A 21,757-nucleotide genomic window follows, 5' to 3' on the forward strand; every position below is an offset into this window, starting at 1 on the left:
TCTCTCTCTCTCTCTCTCTCTCTCTCTCTCTCTCTCTCTCTCAGGGGACCAGCTGCTGGTGCTCTCTCTCTCTCTCATTCTAATTAGAAATCTAAGTTTTGAAACTCAGATCTGATTTGATCTTAACTCTGACTCTTTCTTGATCTGTCCATTTTAGACAAGTCATCTAACCTCTTTCAGCCTCAGACTCCTAAAATATTACCACATATGGTGGTCTGAATGAGAATAGCCCCCATAGGCTCATAGACTTGAATGCTTGGTCTCCAGTTGGTAAAGCTATTTGGGAAGGAATAGAAGGGTAGCCTTGATGGATGAGGGGTGTCTCTGGAGGTAAGCTCTGATGCGTCTAAAGACCACTACATTCTCAGTGTCTCTCTGTCTCATGCTTGTGGACCAGAGGTGAGCTCTCAGCTTCATGCCTGCCTGCCTGCTGCCCCACTGCAGTCATGATGGTCATGGAACTCGCCATCTGGAACTGTAAAGCCCAATAAGCCTTTTATTTTATTAGTTGCCTTGGTTGTGGTGTTTTATTACAGCTATAGAAAAGCAACTAAAATACCACCTACTCACTATCAAGATGAAAGAAAGTACATTAGTCATTTAAGTGTAATGTTAACATAAATATTATAGTTATTACCACTGCTATTTATTACCAATTATGATAATTAGAACAATAAAATGACTCAGGCCTGCCTTAGGAGAGTCATACCCTAAAATTCATCTCTGAAATACCTCTGGCTTTTGAACTCATCTGACCACATATGAACAGGAAAGAATAGGCAGACACGTAAGTCAGAAACAACAATGTAGAAGAATTAAAAGAGGACAGGCAGATCACAGGCCAGTTCTGGCACCTAGAGGTTGCTCTGGGATCCTTCCCACTCACCCAACCCTAAACCCAACCCTCTACCATCCTTACTTGAGCACCTCTTCTCGACATTGTTTCTGGGGTGCGAAGCAGGCGATGGCCCAGACTTTGATCTCAATCCCATTGTAGAACTGTTTCCCACGCATGTCCCAGACACCTTGGTTGGGTGTAGCAATGGCCCGGTTCTAGGGATAGGCAGAGGGGGCGGCCAGGTGAGCCTCAGTAGAGCCACGTGAGGAGGGAACAAACACCCCTGAGCTGTGCAGCCCAACTACCCCCATATGCCCCAGAGACTTTGTCTGGCCCTGACCCTGCTCACCCGGCCGCCATACTGCAAGATGGGCGCCGGCAGCACTCGTCCCGTCACCTCCGTCATGTCATCCTTTACTTTGATTCCAAATTCCTGGATGTAGGGATCCAGGTTGTAGCTGGCATTCTTCATCTGCAGGGCAAAAGAAGGCGATCTCAGGAGACAGGTAGCTTGGCAATACTGCTCCCTTTCTGGGTCCCAAGGAGAGAGCCCGGAAGAGAGGCTGAGGCTGACAAAAAAAAAGCCCTAAAAAGGGGGTGGGAGAACTAGAAGATGAAGGGAAGGGAGGTGGAAATGGGAGTTGTTATAAAGTAGGGAAAAAGAGAAAGAAGTAGCTAAAGACCCAAGAAGCAAGAAGAGCCCTGCGAAGTCCCAAACAATAAAAGCAGACTTGGGTTTTTCTGAAGGAAGGGCTTCCTAGACTGGCCATTAAAGCATCTATGCTAAGGGCCCCAAGGCTCAGTGAACAGCATGCACTGTTCACAGTCCCACTGACCAGGCGACTGATCTCCTCCTGTCTGTCTGGGGCCGACCTAGCTGTAGCCTTTATCATGGTTGAAGTCTGGTTGTCAGTCAGCTTCTTAATGCACCGCTGCCCAGCCACAATGTTACAGACCTGAGGGAACGAGACAGACAAGTAGTTATGGCCTGAATACAGCCTATACCTCTACAGTATCTTAGCTATCAATTATGGGAAAAGAATTACAGAACCCTCTCTGTAAAAATACATGTGACCAAAAGTTTGGAATCCAAGGTAGATCTATAATCAGGTCTCATATGTTAAATGAGAATAATTACAATCCTATAGGGTGTTTAGAGATTAATTAAACGCAGCACTTAAAGAGCTGAGCACAGTTCTGGAACACTGCACTCAGTAAATTACAGCATATATTATTATTTACCCAAGGATTAAGTATACAGATCTTATGAATATTAAAATCCCAATATACTATATGCAAATCAAATTCTTATGGCAGCTCTCCAATGGTAGTAGGAAGTTAGCTGTTCCATGTGCAACCAACTGAGAGGAACAGAGATGGCTAAAAATTCTTGAGCCCCAAGGTATCAAAGTACACAAATCACTATTTCCTTTTGTCTTTTGTGTGTGTTGGGGAGGATGGGCATATATGTTCACAGACTGAACTCAGGGCCTCATGCATCCTGGACAAATAATCTACCAACTGAGCAATATCTACAGCCACAGAAATCACTACTTCTATCGGTTGGCAGTGTTCTTAGTTAGTATGATGAACATCCTGCTACTTGGCTCCTGTCTTGTGCTCAAGATGAAGATCAAAAATAATGCCTAGTGACAACTAAGGCTTCTTATCAGGACACAGGGACTGGAAAGTTAAAACAGAGAGGAAAGCCAATTGCTTTCAGAAGGCTTAAGTTCGAAGTGCAGCTTTGTAATTCTAAATGTTACTTTGGGCTAGTCTCTTTTGTTTGTTTTTTTTTTTTTTTTTTTTTTTTTTTTTTTTTTTTTTTTTTGTTTGAGACAGGGTTTCTCTGTGTAGCCCTGGCAGTCCTGGAACTCACTCTGTAGACCAGGCTGGTCTTGAACTCACGGAGATCTGCTGGGCTAGGCTCTTAACTGCTTTGAGATTCAACTTCTTTCACCTCAGCTAAGATTAAAAACAAATAAAACACTGGCTGAGGATGTAGCTCTGCATGCGCTGCCTTTAGCTCTAGCTCCCAGGGTTCACAGTTCTAGCTCACAGTCAGCTCCTAGAAGGAGAAAATAGAGCAAAGCGCACCAAGGCCGGAGCTCAGTTCCGAATGAGGAAAGATTTCTGGAGATAGGTGAGGAGTGTGAGGGTCACACAACAGTGTGAAAACACTTAATGTCACAGAACTCGACACTCAATGCTTACAATGGCAACTTTCATGTTATACACAACTGACTACAAAGAAAGGATTCATGCAGGAATGAACTGACATGAACATGAAAGGTTTTGCTGAGTCCGTGGTCTGAGTGACTACAAGAAACTCAAAGATCTAGGTTAGTAGCACTGGCTGTTTTGAGTTCCTATGTGAGAAACTTCAAATCCATATTCTCTTACTTAAACACGGATTACCAGAATAATTAAGGTAAAATCCACCTGACTAGAAACCGGAACCCTCGTTTACTGCTGACAGGACTGTAAAATGGCAGACGAGGTTGGGAGCACTGAGGACACTACACAGTTTTGTATAATGTCACTCTTACATATGTAAGCAAGAAAAATGAAACTGTGTTCAGAGAAACAAGGAAATAAATACTTACAGCAGTATTTTTTTCTATCAGCCAAGAAGTGTAGCAAAAATGTCCATCAATGTTGAAGACACAAAATGATGTAGCTACAGATGAGAACAACACCCTCAGATGAGGATGAACCTTGGAACAATTATGCTAAATGAAAGAAGCCAGTCACAGCCAAGCCTGGTGGATCATGTCTTTAATCCCACCATTCTAGCGATAGAGACAGGTTTTCTGTGAGCTCAAGGCCAGCCTGGTCTACAAAGTGAGCTCTGGGGCTGTTATACAGAGAAACCCTGTCTCAAAAAAGCCAAAAGGAGAGGCTGGAGAGATGGCTCAGTGGTTAAGAGCACTAGAAAGAGCACTGGCTTCTCTTCTAGAAGTTCAAGGTTCAATTCCCTGCACCCACATGGCAACACTTAACTGTCTGTAATTACAGTCCCATGGGATCTGACACCCTCATACCTATGTACATTAAATAAATTAAAAAGGAAAAAAGAAAGGAAGGAAGGAAGCCATTTATAAACAGCACGGTTTTGTTTACATAAGTGGGCAAATCTAGAGCTGGAAAATAGCTTAACGTTACTACAGAAAGAAGTACAAGTACAGGCTCTCTTCTGGAGGTGATAAGACTCCTGGAATTAAACATTGGTGATGTCTGCATAACTCTGTGAATACACCAAAAACTACTGAATTATACATCATATTTTATGTCAATTATATCTTGATAAAGCCATTGATTTTTTTTAAATCCTCCACACAAGATTCAATACCACCTGACCCTCCACCTCGCCCAGCACTGTCACCTTTTACTCACTCTCCCCTCATGTGCCACAGCCTTCAGACTGTCCAGAGAGTCTTGCTTTAGAAGCTGCTCCTCTTGCCGGGAGAGCTTGTCCCTTGTTCCTGCTATTATTATAAGGATGGTGGCCATAATTTGGAACTCAGATCCTGAAAGAGGCTACCCTTGACCTGTAAAGTTCCATGAGAGAGGAAGGACTCTTCTCTCTCTCTCTCTCTCTCTCTCTCTCTCTCTCTCTCTCTCTCTCTCTCTCTCTCTTTCTCTCTCCTTATTCTGTCCCGAGAATATCACTATCTTCTTGCTGATGCTGCATTTCAAAGGTCCAGAAATACAAAGGCATGAATATCTGGAGACTTAAAACATCGGTGAGTATCTGAACTCTCTATCCTGACCAGTTGCAAAATAATAAAAAATAATAAGGCTAGGGGTGTGGCTCAGTTGGCACAGGGCTTGCCTAGCATGTATAAAACCTTTAGTTCAGTCCCCAATACCCCATAAATGAATGCGGTAGTGTATGCCTAGAATCTCAAACCCCGGAAGGAGAAAGGAGGATCAGAAGTTCAATGTTGGGGGTTAGAGAGTTGGCTCAGCAGTTAAAAGCACTGGTTGCTCTTCCAGAGGTCCTGAATTCAATTCCCAGCAACCACACAGTGGCTCACAACCATCTGTAATGGAATCTGATGCCCTCTTCTGGTGTGTCTGAAGAGAGCAACAGTGTACTCACATACATAAAATAAATAAATCTTTAAAAAAAAAAAAAAGTTCGATGTTATCCCTGTCTAAATGTGAGTTCAAGGCCAGCCTGGGCTGGAGACATGTCTCAACCAACCAACCAGCCAGCCAGCCAAACAACCAATTAACCAACCAACCAAAACCAACCAACCAACCAACCAACCAACCAAACACAGCTTGCCCTTCTGCCTAGCAGTCCTAGAAGATGATGAAAATAAAGCCAGGAATAAGAAAGGAATTTAGCAAGTAGGAAGTCTATACTTCTCATCAAAACCACCTTCCTAGAACATCAACTTCTCAAACTTGAAAATGAGGAGAGGAGACTGTGACTGGCCACTCTCTGGCAGCCTTACCTCAAGGGGCAAATAGGTGTGCTTCTGTTCTTGTCCAACTTGTAGGCAGGGCAGATGCGGATACTTGAGCTGAAGGTTGTATTTCTGCTTGAAATACTGTGCCACAGTGCACTCCACAGTCTGTCCACTCTCCAGCTGCAAGGGAAACCTGTTTGGAGGAAGGGAAGGAAGTATCATAATTCAGCATTAACCCCACCTCTCCACAGCCACAACCAAAGACTGCCTCAGGCCTCGATTCATCCTCTTGGATCACTGGCGCTCATGGGAAACCAAACATCACATGGCTTCACTGGAAAACCCAAAGATGATGGAGACATTCCACAAAGGCCAGCAGTCTCACTCATCTGTATTTCTAAAGCCTGAGTAGAATAGCTACTAAAGAGTCCAGCATAGCCTGCAATCAAGAAAGGGGATCACAATATTTTATATGTACAGACCCAGCAGGAACTGGGGGGCCACTCATGTTTTATAGTAAAGGTCCAAGGAAGAATCCAAATGATTAAGAAGGGAAAAGTCATGGAGAGAATCAAACAATCTGGGGAGGTTGGGAAGAGGATGCTTATCTTCAAGGACAGACTAGAAAAGTCTTATTCTGACAACACAGAAGGGAGCGGGTTAGCCATCTTGACCATGCTTAGCAATGTAGCCAACTTACGTCTGATGGCTAGCAGGGCGGCGGGTAACATTACACACGCGGTATTTCCTCTTCATCTGTCCACAGTGGGTCACTTCTACCTTCAGGCCTGAGATATACACACACTACTTGTTAAGGTTGAAACTCATGTTCCCTCACTGGCCTTTCTCAGAGGGATTTCCTCTTAGGGTTAGAGAAAGCAGCACTTTCCCATCCCCATCTAGGTGGGTCCTCACCTTTTATCTCCTTGGTAAACCGAACACGCTGGGAATCCGTGAGGGGCTTGGGTTGTTCATCTATGTTCCTGATGTCCAGGACCTCACACATGAACTCAATCACTGGCTGTGCTTTGTAGAAGGCAGTGGCTGAGACTGTGGGGACAGGGGAGGGATAGCTTGGCTCAGACTCTCAGAAAAAAAATAAGATAAATGAAGGCATTACAATTTATACTCTCTTCTTTGTAGGGTACCAGGATAGGGACAGGGTGTACCAGGGCTACAGGAATTAGAAGAGGAGTGTGGTTGCAGAGCTGGGAGGGATGAGGCTGGGAGGATGGTCACTGGATTTAGGGTACCCCTAGCTCCATAGCTCTCCCCACTCACCATCAATGTTGAGCATCATCTTCCACATGGCAGGGCGCACAGACTGGTGAAAGCCGAACCAGACCTCGCGCCCACCCCCCAGCGGGTGGTAGTAGCCCTCAGGCGGTGAGAAGAAGGAGCGGCCCACAGGGGTGTACCTGGCAGGGACAGGCAGAGAACTGGTCCCTCGGGCACAGGCCCCCACCCTGTGAGGCATCCTGGGCACGGAGGAGCCCTGGCCTGGAAGGCAGGACACCAGGGCTTTAATGCCAGCTCTGTTCTTGGGCCAATAGTAAGACTGACCTTGTACAAGTTTCTACCTTTCTCTCTGCCCTGTAGGGATAGTGAGTGAGGCCAAAATGGTATCTAAGGATGGGACCAGGGTTGCCTGACACATGCATGGTAAGTCTTCAGTTTTTTTTCCCAATGACACACTGAGGGACCTTCATACATACTGACTCCCTCCTCCTCCAACAGCAGTTTTACCAACACCTGCAGCTTAGATAATAACTGTACTCAGTACCTCATAGATGCCAGGTGCCTCATGGCCACATCCAGGGCTTGCACAGACTCCAAGGGCACGGGAATCTGGCCACTGACCAAGGCTTCGTGCAGCATGCGCCAGCTCACAATGGCTAGCCACTTGATGGAGACCTTAAAAATTCTATCCTTCCCTTCCCCGGGGATTGTCACCTCAAAGTCAACCTTCAAGACAGGAAGAAGGGAAGGATTACTATCAAATGGCCACAGACTAGTCTTCCTGTCCTACTCACTATTTCCCACTCCACAATCTGTCAAAACTAAGCCACCAGGGGCCCACACTAAAAACCCCACAATAAAACCCCACACCCCATTTCCACAGATGATGCCTCAGTGCTTCTAGAATCTACAAGGAAATCCTGTGGGTCTTTTCTTTATTTTTAAGTCTAATCTAATCTCACTGTTTAGAGACAGGCACACAGTACACTAAACATCTACCATGATTCATCATGCCCCAAAATATACTTTTCAGCACAAAAGAAAAGAAAGCTCTCTGGACCACCACACTCCAGGTGGGCCTCTCTGGGCTCACAGGTCTAGGCTTATTCCTGGTCTTACCCTCTCGTTGCCAATGGGCAATGCTGTGACTGTGTAAATGTTCTTCTTTCCATCATACACAGGCTTGCGATCCCCAAAGATCTGCGGTTTGAAATGCTGGACCATGTATTCCACCACCTCCCTGCAAAAGACAGACGTGGCATGTGGAAGCTGAGAATATCACTTCAGGCTTTTGGAAACGGTTCAAAAGTGAGGCAATGTCCCATGTACTATGCTCATTTCCAATGTCTACTCCAAGTCAGTACGCCTCGAGCTTCAACATTCCTAGGAATCACCAGGTTTCATTAAAGTCATCTTCTCATCTGTAGTCTACAGTGTGGCTTAAAACCCACTCTTCTGTCATCCTAGGGTGACGCTGTTGGTCTTCAGATCACTGAGACCCCCACAGACTTTGAGGGGAAGGGCCTGTTCCCAGGTCTATCCTGAACCTTCCACAACCTCTAATTCCCAGTCTGTTAAGCAAAAAGAAAAAGGAAAAAAGGAAACAATCTGAGCTAGCCTAGAAATAATAAAAAAGTATAGAATGATTCCTCTCTGGTTTTCTGAACTTTAACCAGTTTTCTCTCCATTATCAACTTTCCCTCATTCCCACTCCTAAGTTCTTCTGAAACTGTCTCTAGGAATGGACAATGTCTCAACTTAAACTGCCTTGTGCCAGGGACTCCACTCCTAGGACTTCTATCTTACAGATACACTCACGTATATGTATCTTTATATAATACTTAAAGTTTCAATCTTGTTACAAAGTTTAGACTCAACCTAAATATTTCACAATAGATCAAGCAAGTTATGTGGTCATGCCAAGGACTACCTAGGGCACTATGCAAAAGAATAAGGCAAATCTAGATATGCTAACATATACTATTTCCCAAAATATGTGGCTAAACAGAAAAATGGACAATATTGAACAAGGTATATAGGATTGTAGATTAATATTATATGTGTTCATACATTACATATTGAATTGGCTGGTTTTGTGTGTCAACTTGCTACATGTTGGAGTTATCATAGAGAAAGGAGCCTCCCTTGAGGAAATGCCTCCATGAGATCCAGGTGTAAGGCATTTTCTCAATTAGTGACCAGTGGGGGAGGCCCACTGTGGGTGATGCCATCCCTGGGCTGGTGGTCCTGGGTCTATAAGAGAGCAGGCTGAGCAAGCCAGGGGAAGCAAGCTAATAAGCAGCACCCCTCCATGGCCTCTGCATCAGCTCCTGCGTCCTGACTGCTTGAGTTCCAGTCCTGACTTCCTCTGGTGATCAACAGCAATGTGGAAGTGTAAGTTGAATAAACCCTTTCCTCCCTAACTTGCTTCTTGGTCATGATATTTGTGCAAGAATAGAAACCCTGACTAAAGACACATATGAATACATAATATTAATGCATATATATTGTAGTATATGCAATACTTTACAAAATCAATGTGTATATGTATACACACGTTTGTGTATACAGATATACAATAACATGTAATAATGTAACATGTTTGCTCATTAATAATACAACTAATAAGTAATTAATGATAATAGTAATTGGTGATGATATATTACTATTGAATGTATTATATATCCATGCATATACTGTTAATGTACATATATTAATGTATGCATGCACAGAAAAACATCTGAAAATACACTCAGGATTGTTTAAAAAAATGTTCTGAGAACAACAGTTTTTCACTGCTAATTCCTAGTTTTTAATTGTGAATATGGTTTTCAAGAAATAATAAACCAATTTAATCTGCTTCTTCTACAACTAACCCCTCCAAATGCGCACCCCACGACATCCCTGCAAGCAAGAACATCCATCCTGCTGTTATTCCCACCATTCTGACCTTGCCTTTTAACATCTTTCACTACCAGCTCCTTTAGTACATCTCATTCTTAAAAGTCTCTGTACTCATCCATCTCAGCAAATGCTGGAATATGCTCAGAGCTATACTCCATTCGTACAGTGTTCACTACCTGGCATGCTTCCTCTTTCCCTGTTTAATAACCTGGTCTCAGTGCCACCCACAGGCATCGCTTACCGGTTGACTCTTCGAGGACACTTATCGGGCTTGATGTCCACCTCGTAATGGTAAACATCAATCTTAGGAATGTCCACCTCAAAGTAATTGGCCAGAAGCTTGATTGGTTTGCCCACAGTGCCAATGCCAGGCCGGCGAGGTGCCTGGAACACCTGCTGCAGGGGAGGCAGGTAGGCACCTGCAGCTGCAAAGAAAAAGGAGCCTGTGAGGACAATCTGGCAGTCTTCTAACTACCTTGATCAGACAAGGCCTCTCAGACCAAGCCCACTGGTCTTTCCTTACCCAGCAGGGGGCTTCCACTAGCTCAGACACTCCCAGGCTCACTGGTTTTTCTGATGGCTTGTTTTTGATGACTTTTATTTTTGTTTTAAACCTTTCTTCATTTAGGAAAAAGTGTATCGGGCACTGGTGGAGCACGCCTTTGATCCCAGCACTTGGGAGGCAGAGGCAGGCAGATTTCTGAGTTCGAGGCCAGCCTGATCTACAGAGTGATTTCCAGGACAGTCAGGGCTACACAGAGAAACCCTGTCTTGAAAAACCAAAAAAAGAAAAAGAAAAAGAAAATGTGTCTCTAAAATTTCATCAAGTAAATGTGTAATGTGTTCCTAATGCATCAAGAAAAGTAGTTAAAAGTCAGTTTCCTAGTTTACAAAACCCTCTCTTCCTTCTACACTAGTCTGAGATATCTGTCTCTTCCTTCTACACTAGTCTGAGATATCTGTCTCTTCCTTCTACACTAGTCTGAGATATCTGTCTCTTCCTTCTACATTAGCCTGAGACACCTGTCTCTTCCTTCTACACTAGCCTGAGACTCCTGTCTTTACCCGGTATCTGGCAGATTGAGAAGGTTCTATTCTGTGCTACGAGAAGCTTACTTCATCCATTACCATCCAGAGCACAAAATGGCACCAGAACTTTGTGATTACATCCTCTGTTAATGTGGACAGAAGAATGATCCCATGAAAGCAAGGCTGGGAAGGGCAAGGCCAGTGCCTGAGAGTGGATTAAGATATGGAATGGCTGGCTCTAGAGAGACATAAAGAAGAGAAGGACCGAAGGACAGCATCTGCAGACTAAGAGGAGGCTGGCTGGATGGATGGGAGAGAAGGTCGGATCTGGAGGACACAAGAGAAAATAGTCAGAAGGGTGGGGAGGGTGCAGATAAGGCAAGGTAAAGTTGGATTGGGGTATAGGGGAAAAACTATCAAGACGTAGAATGAAGAAACAGAAGAAAATAAAAGCTCACATGAAGAAGAAATCTGGAGACTATGGAAGGAAGAAAAACAGTAAGAGGGAAGACACCAGGTCAGAAGGGGAATATAAGGCACTTTCCATTCTTCACAAATCTTTCCACACAGAGGGTCCAGACAGCAGAAAGGATCGATTCAGAACAGAAGGGACCCTTGGGAAAGGCTACGGCTACTCAGTCTCTCTCTCTCTCCCTTTCTCCCTCTTTCCCTTTCCCTCCCCCCCCTCTCTCTGGTGTGTGTGTGTGTGTGTGTGTGTGTGTGTGTGTGTGTGTGTGTGTTGACTAAGTGGAGCCTTTGTCCTCAGCTACTATTGTTCCTGCCTGCAGAGGACCAGCCCAGGTGGAAGAGGGATAAACCCAGAACCTCCCTTTACCAGAGCTCTGCTTTCATAGAAAGGACTGGGGGATGGGGCAGGAGTGGGAGGGTACGGAGCATATCTTAGGCAGGGGGGTCAGGAAGAGCACCATTTGTGGGAGGTGAACACTTTCCAAAGCTGAAGGACTTGATTCCCTCTAACCACCTGTCAAATCAGTCCCAGCCCCTTTCTGCAGAGGAAAATGAAAGTCCAACCCAAAGAACTCAGCTCCAAGGGAAGTAAACGAGTCACACCTATCCCAGACAAGGGCTGAACGGAGACTGTACACAAGCCCACGAACAGACGCCACTCTCACATAAGCCCACGAACAGACGCCACTCTCACATACTAGCTCTTTAACATTTACTGTTCCACATACACTCCTCACCATCCTCAACTCAGGGTTTCAAAAAAAGGGACCACACTTGACGTCACAGCTCAAGCAAATGCCCGGCATGAAGGCATGTTACTTAGTATACTCATATGAAATAAGTGAACAAGGATGCCCATAGGCACACCACAAAAGTACACAACCACACAACCATGCTTGCAAGTGTCCCGAACAATCACAAACTCTGTATAGGAGAAGCATTTGCCCCCTTTGGATATATCTTTCCCTTTCCCAAGTTCTAGGATTCCATTCACCTTTTGCCTCCTAGACTGAAAAATCAGTTGAAATCCTGGGAGAAAGACATCCCTCTAGAACCAAGGGCAAAGCAGAAATTACAGGGGATGAGGTGAGAGAGACACTCCCCTCAGAGCTCTGTCCAACCCAGAAATGGACAGCACACCAGAGCCCGAGAGCACTCTCCTATCCAGGACTCAGGGAAAATGGAGAACATTTCTCCACTTCATCTCCAAACTAGGGAAGAAGGTAAGAGGAAACAACTACCTCTCTGCCATTCTATCCCCAGGAAAGCTCCACAGCTGTACAGTCTCTACTCCCCAACCTCGCCCTGCCCCCAGCTTTTAGTCTGAGAAAGGAAGACACTTCCCCTCAGACCCAGACAGGGACAGACGGCCACTTTGTGATGCAGATGAGGGCCCCAGCACAGAGGACAAAGCTCCAGCCTAGGGGGAAAGGGGCGGGGCCCTTCCCTGCAGACAAAAGCAAGAAGGGAGGGGCCCTGAAAATGACACTCCCCCTCCCCCACCCCCTACCAGCACTGAGAAGGAAAAGTAACAGAGCTCAAGGCCCAGGCTCAGGATTCCTCCCCAGCAACTCAGAGGCTCACACGTCTTCTGAAGAACCCAACAGACTACTCGGAGGGTGCTTCCCCTTGGTAAGTCAGGTGGTGAGCAAGAAAGGACTAAGAGACCAACCTCTCCGAAAATATTTGTCCACAAACATTAAACACCCACACGCATAGACACAAATTACGGAATATGCACATGAGTTTAACCATATGCTCACACTTGAATAATCTGAGTCAATTAATAAACATGCACACTGTGTCAGGGCCTCCAGACGCCAGGCAACTGCTGCAGCCACAGACAGCACCTCTACCCTCCAGGCGCTCCCAGGCCAGTCCACATGCCTGAACACACCAGTACACTGAAGGCACATCTGGAGGTGAGCAATGGTGTGCCTTTTCCCAGTAACACAGCTGGCTCCGAGGCCCCAGCCCTTCACCTAGAAGCTTCATTCCTCTAACAAATAAGCCTCTTTCTACATCACCCCAGAACCCATTAGACACTCATCAGGGTAAAATCATTAGCAACTCAGAACAAGAAGCCTCCATCAATCTGTCTGGACCTGGGTCCTATTCTAGTCCCAGGTTTCCAACCTAGAAATCTAGGATTTATACTCTACCTAACGTGTTTGGAAAAAAATACCATCAGTACATGTCACAGACCATTGAATCAAAGAGTTGGGGGAGTTTTAAGTTCAATTCCATTGGCCTGAAAAACAAAGAGGATTCCCAAAATCTTTGGAAAGTGAACAAAAATCCTGCTACTATCCACACACCAAATGGAAGGAGGTAGTGAGAGATAACAGAAAGGATTCTGGGTTCAGATTGTCATTTCTACCACAGGGTATTAGCTATAACCTCTACAACACAAAAAGTATCCTAAAACTACAACATAGCCTGAGGACTCCAGCTGCCTTTGGGCAGCCCTGCCTCAGTTTCTCCATAAATACACACACACACACACACACACACCCATCCTCTAAATAGGAAAAGTAAGTTAGGGCTATTATCAGGTCAGTGCTGCCCCACACCCAACATCTTGTTTCTTCTTCTTCTTCTTCTCCTTCTTCTTCTCCTTCTTCTTCTCCTTCTCCTTCTCCTTCTCCTTCTCCTTCTCCTTCTCCTTCTCCTTCTCCTTCTCCTTCTCCTTCTCCTTCTCCTTCTTCTTCTTCTTCTTCTTTGTCTTCTTCTTCTCCTTCTTCTTCTTCCTTCTCTCTCTTTTGGTTTTTCTAGTCAGGGTTTGTCTGTGTAGCCCTGGCTGTCCTGGAACTCACTCTGTAGACCAGACCAGATTTCGAACTCAGAAATCCACCTGCCTCTACCTCCCAAGTGCTGGGATTAAAGGCGTGCACCACCACTGCCCGGCTTTTTCTTCTCTCCATCTTTTTTCCCCCTTTGGTTTTCTTTTATTTTTTTTTTGAGACAGGGTTAGCTCTGGCTGTCCTGGAACTCGATCTGTAGACAAGGCTGACCTTGAATTCATACATTGGCCTGCCTCTGCCTCCCCAGCGCTGGGATTAAAGGCATGTGCCACCAGTGTCTGCCTGACAACTTGTTTCTATCAGACAGTAGCTTTGAATGTAACGACATGCTCCTGACATGGGAAAAGATCCACTAGGAAACAGGAGCCACAGGTAGAGAGATTATACTTTAGCATAGACAATTCAAGGAAAAGGACACTATCCTTGGATTAAAATCTCCCATCTCTCTCTTCTCAGTAGTGGTCTAGAAACTTGAAAACCATGTGGGCCTGGTTTCTCAGTGACCAACACTTTCCTAAGGCCTATCTTCAGAGAGAAAGTAGCTCGTAAAGCAAGGCTTTGGTCCCTGTCTCTCCTCATGCAGCAGAAAAAAGGCACTCTAGTAGTTCACCTCGACCCTTTCTTTGGCAAACTGCTACTCCGGGGTTTAAGGACCAAGTGTCAGAACGCCCTCCACCCCCACCCCCCAAGACAGAAGGCAATTTTCATTTGTACTCTGCCAACAGAATCTGAGAAGCTGCAACCATCAGTGCACTCCTCCTCCTAAACCCAGGGGCACAGGAGGGGTACTCAAACAGCCACGCCCCCACCACATAGGGCAGCCCTTCGGGCTGGTACCTCCGCGCATGCTCCCGCGCCACCAACTCAAGTCGACAGCCTAAGAGGAAAATCCCTGGGCTAGATCCCCACCCACCGCCCCCTGACCCTCACCCCCGCTTCAGGCCCAGCGGGGCGGAGCTCAGAGGCCAGCCCCGGCGCCTACTCCCCAGAGACATTAGCTTAGCCCAGCCCAGCATGGCCGAGCCCCCGCCCCCCGACAGGCGGTAGTTCCAGGCCCATCTGTGTCGCCCCCCTCCTCTCCAGGACACCTGGAGCCCGCCCCCCTGCCACCTGCCGGGCCTCCCCATAGGCCTCCCCGGACCTCACGGAAGGACTCCTTGCATTCAGGCCCTTCTCCCAGGTTACTTCCCACCCTCAGGACAGTATACTGCTTCCTAGGACAAACAGCCCGGGTCTCAGATCTTCACATGGTTCTCAGCCGGAACTGCACATAACCCCCTTCAAAATGGGGCCCCCATCCCCTGAGAGCCCCTCTCCTCACTCTGGAACCATGCTCTATCCCGCGAGAGCCCATAGGGCTTTGGGACACACAGTGCTCCCCGTCCCTGAGGGCCCTTACCTGCTCCCGAGGGTCCCGCTTCCATCCCATATACCCGTGCGGAGGACAGGCGGCCGGGAGACTGAGGAGTCCAGCGTGAGGGGCCTAGGTACCTCGCACTTGCACAGCTCGGGCTCCCGGGCCGGGCTCGGCTCCCCCCCGAAGCCCGGCCGCTCGCGCTGTCGCCCCCGCAGCCTCCGTTGCCGCCGCCGCGGAGTCTGCAGCAGCTCCCCCTGCTAGCGCCTGAGTAGCTGCCAGTGCGCAGGCGCGACCGATAGGCCCAGGGGGCGGACGGGAACGAGTCAAGCCGGGCGCTCGACGGCAACAAAGGCCAATGGAGAGGGGCGGGGGTACGGGGACCATGTAGCGGCCCCTGGCGGCCACTCGTGGCCGTGCAGCCTGGCGGGAGGGCTCCAGTGGCGGAACCGCGTAGTGGCGTAAGAGGGGAGGGGCTGGGCGACACCCCTTCCCCGGCTGCAGCCTGGGGCCCTGTCTTTTCCCTAAACAGGTCCCTGGAAACCTACCCACAGCCCCCGCCATCAACACAGAGCCTGGTTCCCACTCATTCCCCTACCCTCTTCCCCTCCAACACCCAATCACCCGAGGGCCCTGCCTCCCACATCTCCCAATCACCCTCATCCTTAAATCTTGGCTGCCACTGCTAAGTCAATCCGTCTGTGTCCCTAGTCGCTGATCTCATTAATGCCACCCTGCCTTTCAGGCTGCGTGCCTTGCGCTGAGACCACAAATGTGTTAGAAACCTTGCCTATTCTGGCCGGTGTAACAGTTTCGACACAAGTGTGGAGACAGAGTTCTCTCTCTGGAGGAAGCACCTGCCTCTACTTTTTCATCTGCAGAACTCTGCTGATTTTCTTTAGCTCCTACCAAATCTCTTAATGACGTTTTGTGTCAAACCCCAAAGGCGAATTCCCATTATTTCTCTGCAGTATCTGACACTATGACTCTTCCTTTTTTTTTTTTTAAGACTTTCCTTGGCTTTCACATTTTCTTAAGTCTGCTAATGTCTGTCCTGTTCAGCTTTCTTTAATGGCTCCTCTTGTTTTGTTCACTGTAGTTCTAACCTGAATTTTATATTCTACTCTCCTCTCTTCACAGCTTCATCCACTCGTAAAACCCAAATATCTATACGGAACCATGTTCCAGCTTCGTATTCCTACTGTCTGCTGGACAGCTCCAGCTGGATCTAACAATTCAAATTAAGTCCAGCCGGGCAGTGGTGGCACACGCCTTTAATACCCAGCACTTGGGAGGCAGAGGCAGGCAGATTTTCTGAGTTCGAGGCCAGCATGGTCTACAGAGTGAGTTCCAGGGCAGCCAGGGCTATACAGAGAAATCCTGTCTCGAAAAACAAAACAACAACAACAAAAACAAAACAAAACAAAAACAAAACAAATTTAACCTAACTAACCCTTTCTTCCTTTTCCCCTACAAAATACACATATTTGTCTTGTCTCAATGAACTGCATCTCTATGGCAAAAATACCGGTTCCTATATCCATTGTCCATTTGCTGTATTCAACTGTGTCTTGACATACTTACCTTAAGAAACACTCTCAAAACCATTCGCTGTCATTCTCATAGTTGCTTGTGTGTGTACTCTATTCACACCTTGCCAGAAGCATCAGCTACTTCTTGATAGTCTCACATAACCTTCCCATTTGGTGTGCTGCACTGATGGGGTAATTACAGTGAGACCCAGCTCAAACATCACTTACACACACATACACACACACACACACATATACACACACATACACACACATACACATACACACACATACACACATATACACACATACATATACACACATACACACATATACACACATACACACATATACACACATATACACACACATACACATACACACATACACACACACATACACACACACACATATACACACATATACACACATACACACATATACACACACATACATACACACATACACACACATATACATACATACACACACACATATACACATGCATACACACATATACACATGCATACACACATATACACACACATATACATACACATACACACATACATACACACACATACACACATATACACACACACACATTTTTTTTTTGAGAAAAGGTCTCACTATGTGCCCTTGGCTGGCCTGAAGCTCATTATATAGACCAGGTTAGCCTTCAAATCACAGTATCCAGTTTCTTCTGCCTCCCAAGTGCTGGGATGAAAACTGCCTGCTACCACACCCAACTCCTATGTATTTTCAATGTTCATCTTACATCAGATGCTATACAAAGGACTAGAGGTTTAGGACATGGACAATGTTCACACCTTACTAGTGAGATGAACTTAAGGACACTCATTTGAGCATGCCTAGCTTCCCTTTAGCTTTTGAGTTTCTCAAAGGGCAACCATCACAGTTACCTGAAGGGCTTTGTTAAAGCACTGACTACTGAGCCCTGCCTTTGGAGTGAGTCACAGGCCTTATGCTGAATGAAAGGATGTATGTCTCAGGTGGGTAGGGTGGCACAGGCCTTTAACCCTGCACTGGGGAGGCAGAGGCAGGCAGATCTCTGTGAGTTCAAGACCAGACTGATCTACTTAGTGTGAGTTCTGGGACAGCCAGGACTACATAGTAAGACCCTGTCTCAAGCAAACACAGTGTGTGTGACTGAGTGTGTGTGTGTGTGTGTGTGTGTGTGTGTGTGTGTGTGTACTAACTTTTCAGATGATGCAGATGTGGCTAAGCTGGAGACCACACTAAGGACTAGTGCTCTCCAGGGACTAAGAAGACAGCTCTCTAGAGCTGGTTTGTCTTGGCTTCAGTCCTTACCCTGCCATTCACTATGTAACGTTAGACAAACCATTTCTCTTGTGTAAAATGGTGGTGCTATAGTAGTTACATCATTGGCTGCTGTGAACATTAAAAGAATTAGTAAGACTTTAGAACACAGCCCAAAGGGATGGGAGCCCAGGAGCAGCTGCTCTCAGCCACTATCTGCCTCCCACATAATAAGTTCCTAAAAGATGGATCATATCAGATATGTTTCTGCCTCATTCACTGTTAATGTGCCTGTGATATTTAGTAAATTTGGGTTTAGCTGAATTAAATAGAGCATAGAGAAAAAAAAAACTTTTAGAAATAGCAAGGCCTTTCCCTGGGTTAAGACCTTTGCCTGGGTTAAGTGAGAGGGAGGAGCGCATTTCCTAAGAGCCCATGTCTCCCTCTGAGTCTCCTTCTGTTTAGACTCAGCCTTCTGTTTATGTTAAGGAGAGGGCCTGGTCACTCCTTCGACTGATCTCAAAGTGGACAGTGGCGTCACACTCTGGCCCAGCTGTCAGAGTTTTTCTGCAGACCACCCCCATCATTAGGATGCCCCCATTTCAGCTAAGAAGAGGGGTAAAAGGAAATTCAGAGAGCATTTTGTTTTTCAGGCTGACACACGTTTGTGTATGTTCACACCATGTAGCACGTATGTGGAAGTCCGAGGACAATCTAGGTTACAGTTATCAATCTCAGGTCATGAAGCTCAGCAGCAGGTGCCTTTGCCTCACTGGGCCATCTTGATGGCCACTCTGTAACTCTTAATATCCCTGGAAGTCTACTGGCTCACTCTCTTCCCCATTCAACCCCTGCATTTTCATCTATTGCCGACACAGAGAGGGCCTACCATCTGTGTGTATTAGTCTACTCACCTTTCCTTTCACAACGTCTTGAACTGAAATTGGAAGAATGACAAAAGAAAAGGAGAAAAGGAAAAAAAAAGAAACAAAACAAAAACTATATCCCCATCTGTGCTCTCCTCTTCAAAATATTAAAAATACTGTAGAATACAGGCACAGTGGTATACGCCCATACCCCCAGCACCCATGAGCCTGGGGGGGGGGGGGATTAGAATCTGTTGAGCCCAGGAGTTTGCTATTAGGCTGGGCAACACAATGTGAGACCCCTTGGGGAAGGGGGACGGGGAAAGAAACAGAGGGAAAGAGAGAGAAGAGAATGAGAACAAAGAAATCATTGTAAGAAAATGGAAAATTTCAGGGAAATAAGTAGTAATTGACTAGTAATATCAATTAGAAACAGTGACAATAAACTATCCAGCTAGATCAAGAAATAAACAAGGAGATGTTTGTGATCTGTATTAGAAAGTACATCTGATAAGAAGCCATATCAAAAAAAAAAAAAAAAAAAAAAAAACTAGTAAAGGAGAGAGACCAAATTCCTCAATGCAAACACAAACTAAAGCAGTAATGACTGCCGGGCTTGGTACTGCAGCCAAGCTTAAGCATCAGCCTCCCCTCTCCCCCCAGATCTGTATACTCCAGACGAATGAAGATACAGATGAACAAAGATACAAGGATAGATTTGAGCTAACTCTACAATTCGGAAAAACAACACAGATGGTAATTTCAATGAAGCCTTCAGTATAATGACAGAAACACATGGGTGTGCCGTAAGAACTGTAAGGAGATGAGTCTAACCCAGCCTGGGATAATCAGGGTAAGTTTCCTAGAGGCATGGGAGAAATGAGCAGAAATTAACCAGGCAAAGGAGGGATAAGAAAAAGGTGTTAGCAGAAGGTGCGAAGGTCAGAACCAGCACACACCACTGGAACCATCAGTATTACTGATGTACTAACCTAAAGATACAAGCAGAGCACTGAGAAATACCCCCTACCCTCTAGCCCCGGACAGAGGAGGGGCTGCGAAGGCAACAGGAGCTGTCCCTGGTTCTGACACTCAGGATGGAAGTCAAATGACTCACAACAAAACTTTATGGCATCTGCAACAAGCCTGCCCCGAAACCCCAGGCTCAGCCTGGCAGGACGGGAGAATCTAGACGCTTTGGAAAGGCCACTGCTGGGAAGAATGGTTAAGGGGAGGAACAGTTTAGTCTAAGCACGATAACTCTGCTACTGAAATTTAGCGTCATTCTTCACATCTGACTTCTCAGTAACAGTACTGTGATGTCATCTCCAACTTCGAAATGCTCCAGTCTGAGAAGACTCACAGCACAGATCAGTATATATTCAGTATATGATGTTCAGTCTATGAAAACCACAAGTTTGTTATGTCAGATACCAGGGCAAACAATTAGTCACCATACCAAAGAATGGGCTTAGGCCAAAAACCTCAGAGAAAATGATCTGCCCTACAGCAGATGCAGATGCATAGCTGTATTATGTCACATGAATCCCAAACATGGTAGCCATCAACAGGCCATCTTAACCACTTAGGAAATGTGAACTAACAATCTAACTTCCTTTTCTGTTGTTCTCTCTTCTCTCTTCTTCCTGTCCTGCCCCATCTCCTGTGCGTTTGGTACCAGGGACTGAATCCAAAAGGCTTCCCGCTCCCAAGCACTGTAACACTGATCTATGTTCCTATCCTATAAAAACCCAGCTCTCAACCAGAGTCTACCTGAGTTTTATCATACTGTTGATTGGTGGTAAGGTTATATGCAAAATGAATTCCTATTATTGTCCATTAATATATGAAAGAAGCTCAATGGGAAAATATTGACAATAACTATGGCCTCTGTATACCAATGGGCCAAGGAAAAGTGCAGTCTACATAAACAGAACCATATAATTATCAGTGGCAAATAAGAAAGTCAGTATGGAATAATAACCATGTATTCAATTATGTAAAATACACCGGCATTGATATCAGAATAATGCTCTAGAAAGCAATTTGATAACATTCATCAATAGTCACACAATTTTTCTACTCCTTATCTTAATCATCTACTACATACTGAAGCACAAATATAAGTGTGTATAAAAGTAAATATAGGTAAAATCTCAGATCTACTTCATACACAGACATGTGGCCCTGGGAAAACTATAGTCCTATCAAAAATTTTAATTTGCATAGGTAACAAATATCTAGAAATACAATTGAAAGGATAAAAATACAATAGAGAAAATAGAAATACAATAGAAAAGAGATGTAGAAGAAGTTTCAAACCATCAGCTAAGATGTCTATATAATAACTAAAGAAATTGAGTCAGTAGGCAAGAATCTTCACACACACAAACACACACAGAGAAACGCACACAAACACAATGCTGCAGGCAAGTTCTACCAAAGGCTGGAAAAAAATGAGAGATTACTGTACAAACATTTTTGTAAAAAACTGTGTCAAAAAACAGTATAATAAAAAAGTTCCGCTGGGCAGTGGTAGCGCACGCCTTTAATCCCAGCACTTGGGAGGCAGAGGCAGGCAGATTTCTGAGTTCTGAGTTCAAGGCCAGCCTGGTCTACAGAGTGAGTTCCAGGACAGCCAAGGCTACACAGAGAAACCCTGTCTCGAAAAATAAATAAATAAATAAATAAATAAATAAATAAATAAATAAGTTTCTACATCCGTATAATCATCCTACCAAAACCATGGAGGATCGTACAAGAAAGTAATACTACAGGTCAGTCTCCCTCACCACATAAGGTTTCAAAATAAGTCAAGTTTGGTACTGTATTTCGACTTTGGTTTTAAACCAGGGTCCACTAGGTAGCCCAAGTCGGTCCCAAACTCGAAATCTTCCTGACTCAGTCTCTAAGAGGTGGGATTACAGATATAATAAAAGCAAAATCATAGCTGAGTGTAGACCTATGCCTGTGATACTGAAAGACCCCTGGGGGAGACCCCCACTCAAATCTCGGGAGGAC

General features: G+C 45.6%; 1 protein-coding gene across 4 annotated transcripts in view; it reads right to left on the reverse strand.

The window, feature by feature from the left end:
• Positions 1 to 15,354, reverse strand: part of Ago1 (argonaute RISC component 1) — a 33,705-nt gene extending 18,351 nt beyond the window's left edge. Inside the window, exons 1-11 of one of the 4 annotated variants that reach the window (XM_031378662.1) lie at positions 15,103 to 15,354; positions 9,644 to 9,827; positions 7,618 to 7,738; positions 7,043 to 7,224; positions 6,541 to 6,677; positions 6,175 to 6,309; positions 5,960 to 6,047; positions 5,305 to 5,452; positions 1,675 to 1,794; positions 1,188 to 1,310; positions 920 to 1,053 (exon numbers count right to left, since the gene is read on the reverse strand). In XM_031378662.1, coding sequence (XP_031234522.1) covers positions 920 to 1,053; positions 1,188 to 1,310; positions 1,675 to 1,794; positions 5,305 to 5,452; positions 5,960 to 6,047; positions 6,175 to 6,309; positions 6,541 to 6,677; positions 7,043 to 7,224; positions 7,618 to 7,738; positions 9,644 to 9,827; positions 15,103 to 15,127 — 1,397 coding nt within the window. In that variant the 5' untranslated portion in view covers positions 15,128 to 15,354. Of the gene's footprint in view, positions 1 to 919; positions 1,054 to 1,178; positions 1,311 to 1,674; positions 1,795 to 5,304; positions 5,453 to 5,959; positions 6,048 to 6,174; positions 6,310 to 6,540; positions 6,760 to 7,042; positions 7,225 to 7,617; positions 7,739 to 9,643; positions 9,828 to 15,102 lie in introns of those variants that run through there. The other 3 variants (XM_031378661.1, XM_031378664.1, XM_031378663.1) reach the window with 3 other exon arrangements.
• Between the last annotated feature and the right edge of the window lie 6,403 nt (positions 15,355 to 21,757).

This window comes from Mastomys coucha, unplaced genomic scaffold, assembly GCF_008632895.1.
Source record: "Mastomys coucha isolate ucsf_1 unplaced genomic scaffold, UCSF_Mcou_1 pScaffold18, whole genome shotgun sequence".
Classification (NCBI taxonomy): Eukaryota; Metazoa; Chordata; class Mammalia; order Rodentia; family Muridae; genus Mastomys; species Mastomys coucha.